This window comes from Xyrauchen texanus, chromosome 1 (genome assembly GCF_025860055.1).
Source record: "Xyrauchen texanus isolate HMW12.3.18 chromosome 1, RBS_HiC_50CHRs, whole genome shotgun sequence".
Lineage (NCBI taxonomy): Eukaryota > Metazoa > Chordata > Actinopteri > Cypriniformes > Catostomidae > Xyrauchen > Xyrauchen texanus.
In genome coordinates this window covers 14156199-14169970 of record NC_068276.1, presented here as the reverse complement: position 1 = coordinate 14169970, position 13772 = coordinate 14156199, and the positions used below count along the sequence as shown (strand labels likewise).

Sequence of the window (13772 nt, the reverse complement as noted above, 5' to 3'; positions counted from 1 at the left end):
GGTTTCTGCAGGTTTTATGAAGCTAAATTTAAGACTTAATGCTTTCTCGATGATCAATGACTGTTTGTGTATTAATTGTTCATGAATCCCTGCTTTGTCCTGAGCAGTGAGGTTAAGAAAAAACCCAACTATAGTCAAATTATTTGGTTTCTCTGCATCTTCTGCACATTTGTGGCCAGATTTGACAATTGAGGGACTAATACACACTATTACAAAAGGTGCAAATAATTATTGATGCTCAAGAAGGCAACATAAGAAGAACCAAGGGGTGCAAACTTTTGAACAGGATGAATTTTGTAAATAAAAGAGTCAATTTTGTGTTATGTAGCTTTTGAAGGGCAGAACTACATAAAAATGTAAATCACATATAGGCTATTTATATACATTTTGAAAGGGGTTTGGAAACTTATAAAAACAAAAGGGTTATGCAAACTTCTGCACTTAACTGTATAGGCTATATAGTTTGTGAAATTGTATATTTTATTTTAGATTTAGTTTTTTCACAATTTAACCACATTTTAGCTTTTTTTAATGTACAAATTCCATGTAGCCTATCCTATCCATTCAATGTCATATTGCACATCTGAACATATAAATGCAGTGTAGCTGTCTAAATGTGACATTGTCTGATTTACCTCCGTGCTCGTGGGAAATTAACATTACAGAACAATGCTTGCTTACATATTCACCTGCTGCATGACGAAATAGATTGTCTTTCAGCTCGTTGTTGATAACACATTTTTTATACAAATACAATTGCTTGCAATTTCTGAGTGTGGGTTGAAATGAATGTACGCATTCAGTTACGTGCTCACACACCAAAAACACTAAAAGATCTGTCTATTGTACAATATTTTGTGTTGTTCAAGACATATCCTAAAGATCACACCCACCAAGAACAAATAAATCAATCTGATTGGCTGATGAATCTGACAATCTGACTTTAGTTGCTCATTCATTTGCACTGTTGAGGGATTCTGTGGAAATTCTGAAGACCTGACGGAGTGGAGCTCAAACTCACGTGCTTTCAGCTTCGGGCATAAGATTTGTGAAACAGCTGTCACACTTTGCTTGTAAGCATCAAGGAATAAATTCTGACTGGATAAACTTTAAATTTTTCTCTATTTGTTTGTAGATTAATTAAGAGTGGAAAGTGATTCAAAATACATAGGCAAAAAGGTGATTGAGATTAAGGATGAAAAATATGTATTTATTTGGCATAATAAAGAGAAGCCGAGAAGGCTTTGCTTGCCCTGAGAAATAACCACTGGTTTTGTTATCATTTAAAATTATTTTTAAACATTATTTGAAAGGATTTTTTCCAGGTTCATTGAATAAAGGCCATTTTTTGCTTTTCAAATTATTTCTTAAATGGCCTCGCGGCCTTATACAGCCCTGAGACCTGACGTTCCCCACCACTGCTTTAGAGGCTCCACCAGAGTGATCGTTTTTTTTTTTTTTTTTTTTACATTTCTATGTGGATTCTCTTGAAATAATTTTCAATGTATGCATGTATTTGTATGGATTTCTCTCTGTATGTATTTTGACATGGATAAGGACCTTGGTGTGTGTGTGTGTATATATATATCATCTTTGATTACCGGTATGTAATGTTAGCAATATTATTGTAATCCTGCATGATTTTAAAGGTTTATTATGCTGTAAATCTAAATAAGGAATGTTAATAAGTTATACTACCTTTAATGTATAATGCCATGTTTTTCAGATTTTATAATATAAATGATTGCTGCTTTGTTGCTTACAGGTGTGTGTGTGTGTGTGTGTGTGTGTAAATAAATACATATAAAATAAATATAAAATATGTAAATATTTAAATATATTATCGAATATCAATAAAGGCAGAAAAAGTTCAAAGATAATCTTAGAAAAGAAGAATGCCACTTTTTTCTTATGTTTTTTTTCTGAAAGTACTCTATCCACTTTATTTTTGGTTTGAATTCAAATGTATTTAATATTTTTATAATGTAGTAACCATCATACAAAAGCAGTCAGGCACTTGAGGTCATGTGATATTGTAAATATGGGTGTCACACCCAGAGGCACTCCCAAAAATGTCCTCTAAACGTGACTATCCAAAATAGCCTCTCGTATGTTACTGTGTAAACAGATAATACACAAACAGTTAATAGTGTCATATTTACATATGCATGAAATACTGATCTTTGAAGCATGATATAATGCTTGGTTTATGACTTAGTTATTAAACAGTGCTACCGAATCTAAATCATTGGATTGATTTTTTTATGTTGCTATTTTAAGCCGTTTCAGAGCAAGTACATACGTTTTTAAATATGTTGTTGAATATCATCAAAACACTGACAAATACAGTCTTCTTTAACCAAATTGACCAGTCCTAATTTTCTGTTATATTTAAACTGCTGATGAGCTGTCACTTAAGCCATGGCCAATGACATAAGAGTTGTGTCATGAAGCCAAGAAGTGAAGTAAGCTATCCCTTACCACAAAAATTGGCTTCCCATTCTTCGCACCACACACCCCTACCTTCCAAATATAATGTTCTATTATTAAAAATGTGGTATCCATGTAGCCACACTTTTCTTTGACGTATGAGAGCAGGCAGTGATCAGCAACATACAAACACACAGATTGAAGCCAGATGCAACCTAACTCATTTCAAGCCAAAGAAAACCCTGAGCTTGGAGGTTCTCACAGATCAACAAATTGTACTTAAATTTAGAGCACAGCACCCACTGGCAGAGTGTACTTAGTAGCTTGAAGTCCAAGACAAATAATGGCAGAATCAAAAACTGTTTGGTCCTGACATTAATTCTCAAGATAATACAGGTTTTAACTTTGTAATGGGGCCACCAGCACACATCATACAGAAGATGGCAGACTGTCTGTTGTTGGCGAATTCAACAATTCATCATGTTTCATGATGAAACCTCATATTTTTCTTTTTAATGCAATGTTATTACCATTAAGATTATTTGCATTGTGACCCCCCCTCCCACCCCTATTCTCATTAACATAATGCAAAGGATTCTAATTGACTGTCCATTTCTGTCATTCATTAAAAAGGTTAATTATATATTCCTTAAGTTAATTTATAACATCTTGCTAAGTGTTTTTTTATAATACATTTTAATAGTGTATTGTAAAAAAATACTGTATTGCAATAATTAGTAGCATTGAGAAAAATTAAAAGAACTCAAAAGCAAAATGTCTGCACACATAACAGCAATAACAATGAGATTATTTGCATTACTGTAGGTAAACTAATGAGGAAATGTGCTTAATTTACATGCAACTAAAGCACACCAATATCAATGTCCAAAAACAGGCTTATTTTCTTTATGCAATCTATGTCTTTTGGTCTAGGGGTAAACTATTACCCGGACATGTTCTTGTGAGATTCATCCTTCTACATCAACTCTTTTGAAGACTACTAAATAGAATTAAATGAGAGGAGACTTACAGCATATCAGGGCAGTTATCTGGTTTGTCGAGCAGTCCTCCCTCCATGACAAACCGCAGTACCTGCTCATTGGACATGCCCTGATAGGGCTGTTCGGAAAGGGTGGCGATTTCCCACAACACCACCCCAAAGGACCTGCCCAGAGAAGAGAATGTTGGAATAGATCTATATTGGCACAGAGTGACCAAAGTGTCACAACATAAGCTGGCTATCATAGAACAAGCATTGTCATGTTACTCTTTTTTTTCTTTCTTTTGCGGATAAAATGTAATTAGAACAACAGTCAATAATGATTTCTGTAAGGTAAGCCAGATTACTATATGTATGAAAGCTGCCTTGCTGCTAAATGAAGGAATTTTCTAAAAGTATGAATCTTTTTTAAACTTCACAAGCGATAAAATTGCTATCCGACTGGGGTATCCAGATTCCATTTACACAATATCACATAAGTAAATCTGTGTATTGATGATAACACTAGGCAGTGCAATTTTGCTTCAACAATTGTGGTGAAAAGGCAACAGCTATTATGTCTTAAACTCCTGAGGTGGTCTGAGTGCCCGGATTACTATCCATCTTGAACGCATCTTGGAAGGCATTTGCACTTGTTCTTGTCATAATCGTCGTTATCTGATCAATAAAAAAAGCAAGTGACCAAGTATAAATATCAACTAAGAATGTGAGTACAAGTAACATGTTGCTAAGCTAATAAGCTCAAAATCTGCTTTCTTAATTAGTATGCATACTACAGCCAATCATACTCCGAGACCTCTGGTAGTATGCAAGGCTTTTAAATAGCATTAAAGGGATAGTTCATCCAAATATTAATATTCTCTCATCATTTAATCACCCTCATGACATCCCAGATGTGTATGACTTTTTTTATTAAGGAGAACACAAACCAAGATTTTTAGAAGAATATCTCAGCTCTGTCGGTCCTTACAATGCAAGTGAATGGTTATCAGATGTTTGAAGCTCCAAAAATCACATAAAGGAAACAAAAGTAATACCAAAGACTCCAGTGTTTAAAATCCATATCTTCAGAAGCAATATAATAGGTGTGTTTGAGAAACAGAAAAATATTTAAGTCCTTTTTACTCTAAATCTCCACTTTAACTTTAAGATGTGAAAGTGAAACTAAACAGGCACCACACGTGACTTTCAGATGTAAAAGTGAAAGTTGAGATTTAGAGTAAAAAAGGGTTACATTTTGAACTGTTTCTCTCACACACCTATAATATTGCTTCTGAAGATATGGATTTTACCACTGGAGACACATGGATTACTTTTATGATTCCTTTATGCGCTTCTTAACAAAATATTTAAGCACAAGCTTCACAGCAAGACCAGCTACATAAGACACAGGAACATGGTCGTGTCAGACCATTCTTGCCCCCTAGGCAAGATCCCTATTACTTGGGGGGTTGGAGTGCGTTGCGGCAGCCTCCTCTTTGGCGCCCCCTTAGCAGGTGTGCCCTAGGCAACCGCCTAGTTTGCCTATGCCTAGAAATAGCCCTCCACTGGAAGATGAATCAGCTCGAGATTCCTTGAGGCTCTGGAATGCCGGTCATATCACCCGCAGCTGAGGCTGTTTCCGGACAAGCGCGGTCTAGACTCTCCGAAGTTTTCTTTTAAATTTGTTAAATGTGAATAGCATATGAAGGAAATGTTTTCTAGCTCATATGAGGCTTGATACCCAGCTTCATCTCAAATATATGGAAAGACGTTTCTCCTCATTCCCTAGCACATAAACGTATGCAGCGTGTAATGGAAAATGTGCGATGAGCTGTGCAAGTATGGGTTTTATTTCACTGCAGTGGTCACTGCGGCTCAAATACAGATGTCTAAGAGAGTCGTTCTCATAGTTGCTGTTTAAAGGATTAGTTCAGCCAAAAATGAAAAATTACCCTCATGTTGTTCTAAACCCTTGTAACTTTTTCTTCTGTGGAAGACAAAACATTTCGAAGAATTCTAGTGGTCCCCCCCCATGCAATTACAATGTATGGGGACTAAGGCTTTCAAGCTTTAAGAGGATGCAAACGTATAATAAATGTATCATCAAGGTGGTCCATACAACTCATGGTCTGCAAGTCATCTGCAGCAGTAAACGACTCACGGGATGTTATCGTATGGCTTCAGAAGTATTGAAATATAACTCAGGAGTCGTATGGGGCACTTTTATAAAACTTTTATGGTGCTTTTGTTTCCTTATTGAAGCTTGAAAGCCTCAGTTTTCAGAATTTCTCCTTTTGTGTGCCACATATGATTTAAAGTCATAGGGATTCGGAAAAACACGAGTCGATAAATAATGACAGAATTCTCATTTTTAGGTAATTTATTCCTTTAATAGAATTGTGAACCAGTGTACCCTGACACATTGTGTATTTCTTGTCTCGGTTGATATTTCTGTGTTTCTAACATTATACAAGCATGCACACACGGATTCTCTGTAGAGTACTTGAAAGCTTACCACACATCAGACATGGTGGTGAATACTCCATCTTTGAGGGACTCTGGAGACATCCACCGCACAGGCAGCAGTCCCTTGCCGCCTTTTCTGTAGTAATCTGTCTCATAAATGTCCCGCGTCATGCCAAAATCTACATATTAAGGACAAATGAGGTGAGATTACTCTTCTTATAATTTTTTTTAAGATTTAACCAAACAAAACGAAGAACATTCAGTCTAATGCAGCATTATAAACAATTGTCAAAATGTGAGCATAAATTCCTATACAGCATTTAATTGTTTAATTTTATCAAACAAGAAACCCATGATTAACCCTCCTATTCTGTTAAAGAAGGGCCACTTTACTGTTCACAACCATTTTTGACTGTAAACAGAACAGGTGTAACTTTTTTTTTTTAAAGAAATTATAACACTACTTCTTCCCTGATTTTTTTTTTTATTCTTTAGATCTAATATACATATCAATTTCTTGATTTCACCATTTATTTGCATATGCAAATAAGCACATTTATGTAACATCAAAACAGTAAAAACCTACACATCTCTAAGTTTATACATGAGAATGTATGGGGGAATATTGCTGTCAAAAAATAAAAATGTGACTTGAAAATCATGTTATGACAATAATAGCCAGTAGATGGCTGCAGTGTTACAGTATATGCAGCGACCTGTGTAGTCATTCTAAATTATAATTGGTTGCATTGTGGGTGTGTTATGCCTTACCCCTTCATTTCTGTGTGTGTGTGTGTGTGTGTGTGTGAGCGTGTATTTATCACTTTGTGGGGACCAAATGTCCCCATAAGGATAGTAAAACCCGAAATTTTTGACCTTGTGGGGACATTTTGTCGGTCCCCATGAGGAAAACAGCTTATAAATCATACTAAATTATGTTTTTTGAAAATGTAAAAATGCAGATTGTTTTCTGTGAGGGTTAGGTTTAGGGGTAGGGTTGGGTTTAGGGGATAGAATATAAAGTTTCTACAGTATAAAAACCATTATGTCTATGGAAAGTCCCCATAAAACATGGAAACACAACATGTGTGTGTGTGTGTGTGTGTGTGTGTGTGTGTGTGTGTGTGTGTGTGTGTTCTGCATTACGGCTGGTTTATATATTGTATTTGAAAAAGTTTATTAGTCCCCATTCATTTCCAATGGTCAGCCAATTTTGACAACAGTAAAGGTGTCACTTTTGTTTTTACTGTTACTTAAGACTTATCAAATCAAGTCCAAATATTTTTTGTGTGTTCAGATGGCAAAAGGAGGAAAAGTCAACAAGTTCTGTACTACTCAGATAAAGGAAACCATTTTTTTTACATCTGAAAAAGTGATTTCGGACACAAATGACCAAACAGTATAGAAAGGTTAAATAAATAATGACCCAATAAAAGGTTTTGCTTAAATCTAATGTTTTCATTTAATTACATACCACCAATTTTCACAATAAAGTCCTCGGCCACCATGCAATTCCTGGCTGCCAAGTCTCTATGAACAAACTTGTTGGCATTGAGGTAAGCCATGCCATCCGCAATCTCTCCTGCCATCTGGATCATCTTTTTCAAGGGTGGTAATGGCAGACTAGAGGTGCTCTGAGGAAGTGGAGAAGAATGTGAATAGCATATGTAGAATGTATACATGAAGCCTTTTCCAAAGGCTTCTCTGACTGTACAGAGCAGCTCATTAAGGCACAGAAATAAACCATGTGAGAACAAGATTAATTCTTATTTGATGGAAAACTCTGAACTATGCAACAGTTCTGCTACACTTACAGGTGGCAATTCTTACCTTGCTGGAACTTTATATAATAGTACAGAAAAATTTGTTCTGATTAGCCAAATCCCTGGAAGTTTCAATGATGCAATTTTGTCAAATGTGTGTCTGAATTTACCTCTGTGGACCGTAGTGAGCGGAGATAACTCTTGAGATCTCCCCGTGTCATAAGCTCCATGATCACAAGAGTGGGCTGTCCCTGCGAGACCACACCCAGTAGACGCACCTACACCAATCACAAAAGGCATCACAGGTCACCAATCAACAACTCTCATTCATTATTGAATAATCAACATTATTCAAGAAATAGTTCACCAAATGAAAATGATCTCATCATTTATTCACCCTTATGCCATCCCAGATGTGTATGACTTTCTTCTGCAGAACACAAAGACTTTTAGAAGAATATTTCAGCTCTGAAAGTCCATACAATGCAAGCGAATGGTGGCCAAAACTTTGAAGCTCCAAAAAACACATAAAGGCAGGATAAAAGTAATGACATCTCTTCAGAAGTGTTCCAATCAGTTTTAGGTGAGAACAGACCAAAATATAACTCCACTTTCACTGTACATCTTTCCATTGCAGTCTCTTGGCACCATCATGATTTCAAGCTCAATTACACTTCCTAGTGCTTGACGCATACGCAGAGCTCTAGATGGGACTAAAAAGTGTACAAGCTTAAAATCATGATCGCTAAGGAGACTGCTAATGTCAAGATTTATAGTGAAAAAGGTGATACATTTTGGTCTGTTCTCACCCAAAAACAATTGGATCTCTTCAGAAGACATGGATTAAACCACTTAAGTCATATTAATTACTTTTATGCTGCCTTTATGTGCTTATTTGGAGCCTCAAAGTTTTGGCTACATTCACTTGCACTGTATGGACCTACAGAGCTGAGATATTCTTCTAAAAATCTTGTATGCAGTAGATGAAAGGAAGTCAAACACATCAGGGATGGCATGACAGTGAGTTCAATTTTGTGTGAACTATCCCTTTAAAGGCTGAGTTACATCAGTACTATAAATGTTTCGCGTTTCACATGACATTTTGCATGTGTGCTTTAACTGACCACATGGTGACAGTTGAATTCCTTCATTACGGAGGCTTCGTTCAGAAACTCAATGCGTTCGTTCAAGCTAGCCGACTCGTTGACTGTTTTGATGGCCACCCTGGTTTCCGGCTCGTCCTTAACGACGCCCTTGGCGATGCCCTCATACACCATACCAAAGGATCCTTGCCCAAGCTCTCTACACATTGTGATTTTCTCTCGCTCAACTTCCCATTCGTCTGGCACATACACTGTAAACGGAAATTACAATAGAAGTTAATCACAGAGCTGCTGCATATTTAAAACATTTTTTTATACATATAAAAATGTCAAGTGCAAACAAGGTGTGACCTGTTTTAGATGGGTTCACACGGAAGCCAAGATAGACGTGTGCACAAATTCATGTAATAATGGCAGAATAAAATTTCCTAAATGGTTCTGGGATCAAATTGATTTCAGTTTCTCTATTTTAGTATAAACAAATGCTGTGCCCGTTTCTGTTTTTACTTCCTGAAATTTCACGAAATAGGAGAAATGTGCCCTGAGTTGTTCCCAGGGACTTTTATACAATGGGTGAAACTTCACTAATGTTTTTTTTCACACTTTCTGTGGCTAAAATTGGCATATATACATTCAGGAGGTCCATGAAACTAATTGTGTGAAGCAGAGCACACTTATTCATACCGCATGACGCATGCCTCGGGCATAATAAACACAGGAGCGGTTTTACTGTACTGAGAAAGAACTCAACCCGGAAGCAGTTAACTGGGCATGCGAGAGATATGGGCAAGCTTTGCATGGCCTGAAAACACTCACTCACTGAACCAGATTCAAAAGTGAACCTGCCCGAGTGAGACCCAGCTTGTGCGCAAGAGGGACCTGTCGTTCAGCAAACTGCAGAAAGGTATACTTGAAGAGACTGAACGGCAGCCAGAAACATATCTCAATAGTTTTGAGATTATATCTGTATGTATAGTGTCTAATAATGCATTGGCAATATACACTTAAGTTTCTCTTGCCAATAAATTTTGATATGAATTGTATCTGCCCATTTGATCCTATTATTAAAAAAAAGTTCACCAGAAAACAGCAGAAGATTTTGCCCAAATTGTAACTGCAACATATCCACTGATTTTATGGCATGTATACATATACTAGCATCAAAGACTAATACCTGTAAAAATGTGTCTAATTAACTATCCGCAAAAAAAAAAAAAAAAAAATTCAATAATTACATTAATTTAAAAAAATTATAAATAAACTAAACTAAACAATTTCTTGCATTATCTTTGAGCAAAAGTACAAATAATGTTCTATACGAATATTTTTTAATGTTTGTTTTTTTATGTATCATGTACCATAATTTAACCTCGATTAATCATGATTAATCATAGAAAACATCATTAATTCGTAAAACAAATTATCGATTCATAGCCCTAACAATTTTTTTTTAATTATTATTATAATTATTACAGTTATTGCTTTTATTATTAATTTCAATACATAATAATAAAAAATAATTTCTTCCATGAAGTCATAGCCTAACTGTAGGTGATATTGTAGATATACAGAATTTTATTAACATAAAATTCAATTGATGAACTATTTTGTGGTTCAGATTTCAGAGCTGGAAATATCTGTATTAGAATGGGAGTTTTATCATTGAAATGATGAATGCTTTTTGTATGTAAAATATGAACTGCACACATTGTTCACTGCCTGTACTGTCCTAAATTGAGTTCATTCTGACCAGGACAGGCCGGTATGGAGATGACAGCATACTCACTTTCAGCTGCACTAAAGTACTCTGGGTTAACAGAAGCGTAAAGGACCCCGTTTCCAAGCCTGTCACTGTTCCTGTAGATCCCAGACAACACCAAAAACAGCACTAAATCATTTCATAGAGGACATTTCAGGGTATTCCCTTTGTTATGTACTGTAGTGTGACAAATAGAAGTCTGAAAGTATGATTGAGGCAGCTTTACTAATATTAATTACGAGAATAAAGAAAGTGTAGATATGTTCAGATTGGTACCGTTTCTTATTGACCAAGATGAAAACCACTCCAGTGAAGACGGCTAATATCATAATAATTGGGATGATCATGAAGTACAGGAAGAGATCGGAACCCGATTCTGAAACATGCCAAAAGAGAACATTTTAACACTCAACATGTCAACAAATCTTTCATTTAAATTCTCGTGTCTTGGAATGTAAGAATACATTCAAGAACTAAGAAAATCAACCTACGGTCATCCTGAAGCACATAGAAAGCTATTGGATCCGTCCACGATCCATTTCCTGCGAGAGAAGTGGCCCGCACACGTGCAGAGTAGTTTCCAGGTCCCAAGTTGGAGAGTTTCATGCCTTTGTGCTCCCTGTAGTGTTGACGGGATACACATTCGTGCTTGTCGGGCTATACCCAAATAAACACACAAACAAACGCCGGTCAATGTACTTACAAAAAAGATTTTTGAACTAGCCACAAAGATGCAAAGATGTAGTATGGGGTTGCTTTATGGGCCAAGGCAAAATAGCCCAGTCCAGAGTCAATGATATTTTTGTGCCTATACAAATTGTCACATTTTATCATCTACGAGACAAAAAAATGCGCTCTTTATCTGAATAATTCACAAAATTTGAGCTATCTATCAAATTACTAATGGTTTGGGGTTTGCTTAGACCCCTAACCATATGTATAGGCAATATTTATAGTGATGCTTGCTAAAGGAAACATCTAATTGGGAATTCAGTGTTCACCTCAGCTCCAAGGCGGTACTGAATCTCATAGAGCAGGATCAGGCCGTTGGGTTTGTGTGGCTCGTGCCACTTAAGGAACACTGAATCCTCTAGACCTTCCCAGGTCACAGGGCCAGGAATGTTATCGGCTCTTTCTACAAGCAAAAAATTAAGAAACATCTTCGATGATCTTACATTGCAGCATGCATCCATTTTCTATAACCACTTATCCTATTTAATTTAGCAGTTGATGATCAATTCCATGTTGACATCCTGCCCTTACCTGCCGGTTTGGTGCGGGAAAATACGAAGGCAGCTGCGCTACAGTGCCGAACCTCTTCATCGCAAGCGTGCAGGTCAATGCGGTAGATGGTAAAGGGATGCAGGGCCCTGATGTCAGCGCTGCGCTCCCTCACCTTCCTCTCATGAAAGAGGTGTTCACGTCTGGTCAGCTCATCATCTGAGAAGTTTCCCACTGTCAGGTTCCAGTTTCCAGGCAGAGTGTGGATGGAAGTTGCGTTGGCCACGCCGAACACATCTCGCCGTCGCCTGTCGGGAGGTCTGGGACGATAGAGATGGGACATATTGGGGCAACATTGTACAACTTTTGGTGGTGCAGAAACTGAAACTAGTGCCATTTAAATTCAAACCAATTGAAGGAATGTTCCACGTCCAACACAAATTCAGCTCTATCGACAGCATCTGTGATATGTCGATTGCCATAGAAAACTATTTATGTAGACTTAAAACAAACAAACAAAAGATAAAGTAATGCACTTACAATTAAAGTCTATGGGGCAAGTGTGCTGAAGTGTTTAAAAGCAGAAACAGGCAGCTCACAATTTTGTTATATTAAAATTTTGCTAAATCACCCTTTTAGGAACTATTATTCTAGGGTGGACACACGTGGAGTTCAAGTTGGTGGATTGTTGGTGTAAACAGATAGCAGATAGTTATGTCATGCTTTCAGGCATCCTTGGGCATAGTGTGTGAAAGTTCCCATGTTCACCGCCTTTACATGGTCATGACATGAGTTGAAATTTGGTCATGACTTAGCAGAGGCAAGGTTATCAAGCGATTTCACAACACTATGTTGAAAAATATTCTGATTAACTTGTGTGGCTACTCTTAAACCGTGTGCGTTTTAAATTTGTTCCCGGTGCAATGCTTTGCCCCTTAGACCTCTATTGTATGTGCATTACTGTACAGTGTTTATATATTTTTTTCTTTGGGTCGATTTTAAATATTTTTTGTGACATTCCACAAATCTTGTCAATACTACTCAAGTAAGAGTAAAAGAGTAGCTCATTTGAAAGCACTCTTGAGTAGTGAGTATTGAGTATAGTGTTGCGAAAGCTATGCCCCTTTATAATATAAACTCTATGCTGCAGATTAAAAATGTAGCGCACATGCTGTAATTTAGCAAAAATTTACTTAAAAACGTATCTGTTTCTCACCCACACCTATAATATAACTTCAGAAGATATGGATTAAACTACTAGAGTCATATGGATTACTGTTATGCTGCCTTTATGTGCTTTTTGGAGCCTCAAAATGTTGGCATCCATTCACTTGTATTGTTTGAATGAACTATTTATTTTAAAGTCCAGCAATAGGTGTTCTCATTCTAATGCACAAAAATAAAAAAAGTCTACTTTCTAAACATGATAAAAGGCTAAGAATAATTATCAATTATTTTATCATCTCTACTTTCCTGGTAATTTATTATACAAATTAACACACTCTCTACATCAGGGGTTGGCATTATTTAAAAAAAATAACAATATTATTAAAAATGTCACTGTTTTATTCTATTAAATATTTTTTTTTAAAGCTACTAAATTATTCAGAGTGGTTTTTTCGTTTCCTTGTTTTTTGATTAATAGCCTTTTTATGACATAGCCTACTAGACAGTGTCAATTTGGTTACATATACACTTCAAGTCTGATATTTGATGCAAATAAGATTTTTATCAGACCAAACCGACTGCGTTTACAATAATACTTCATCTAGATGGGCATTGTAACATGTATTTGACCGTTTAGGTGCATACCCGAATTAGCAATGGAGCACGTGCATGTAAAGCGCACAAAAATTAGCCGGCTGTCAAAAAGCTCGCAGCTACAGACGCCCAGAAATAAAAAGTCAATCTTTTATATTTCATCTAGATCAACCAACCAGTGGTTGTCTTGCTATCGTGATCGATGTATAATGAACACCCCTGCTCTAGATGTAGAACATAGGCTAAGTATGTAAAATTACTCAAATGTTTATCATCGATATCGAGGG

The 13772-nt window shown here is 36.5% G+C and overlaps 1 protein-coding gene across 1 annotated transcript in view; it reads right to left on the bottom strand.

Moving 5' to 3' along the window:
* The window catches only part of LOC127634221 (insulin-like growth factor 1 receptor), a 99696-nt gene that overhangs the window by 12575 nt on the left and 73349 nt on the right, over positions 1-13772 (bottom strand). Inside the window, 10 exon segments of the mRNA XM_052113699.1 lie at positions 3461-3595; positions 5928-6057; positions 7353-7512; positions 7812-7919; positions 8766-8995; positions 10531-10601; positions 10780-10879; positions 10995-11160; positions 11505-11638; positions 11767-12044. Coding sequence (XP_051969659.1) covers positions 3461-3595; positions 5928-6057; positions 7353-7512; positions 7812-7919; positions 8766-8995; positions 10531-10601; positions 10780-10879; positions 10995-11160; positions 11505-11638; positions 11767-12044 — 1512 coding nt within the window.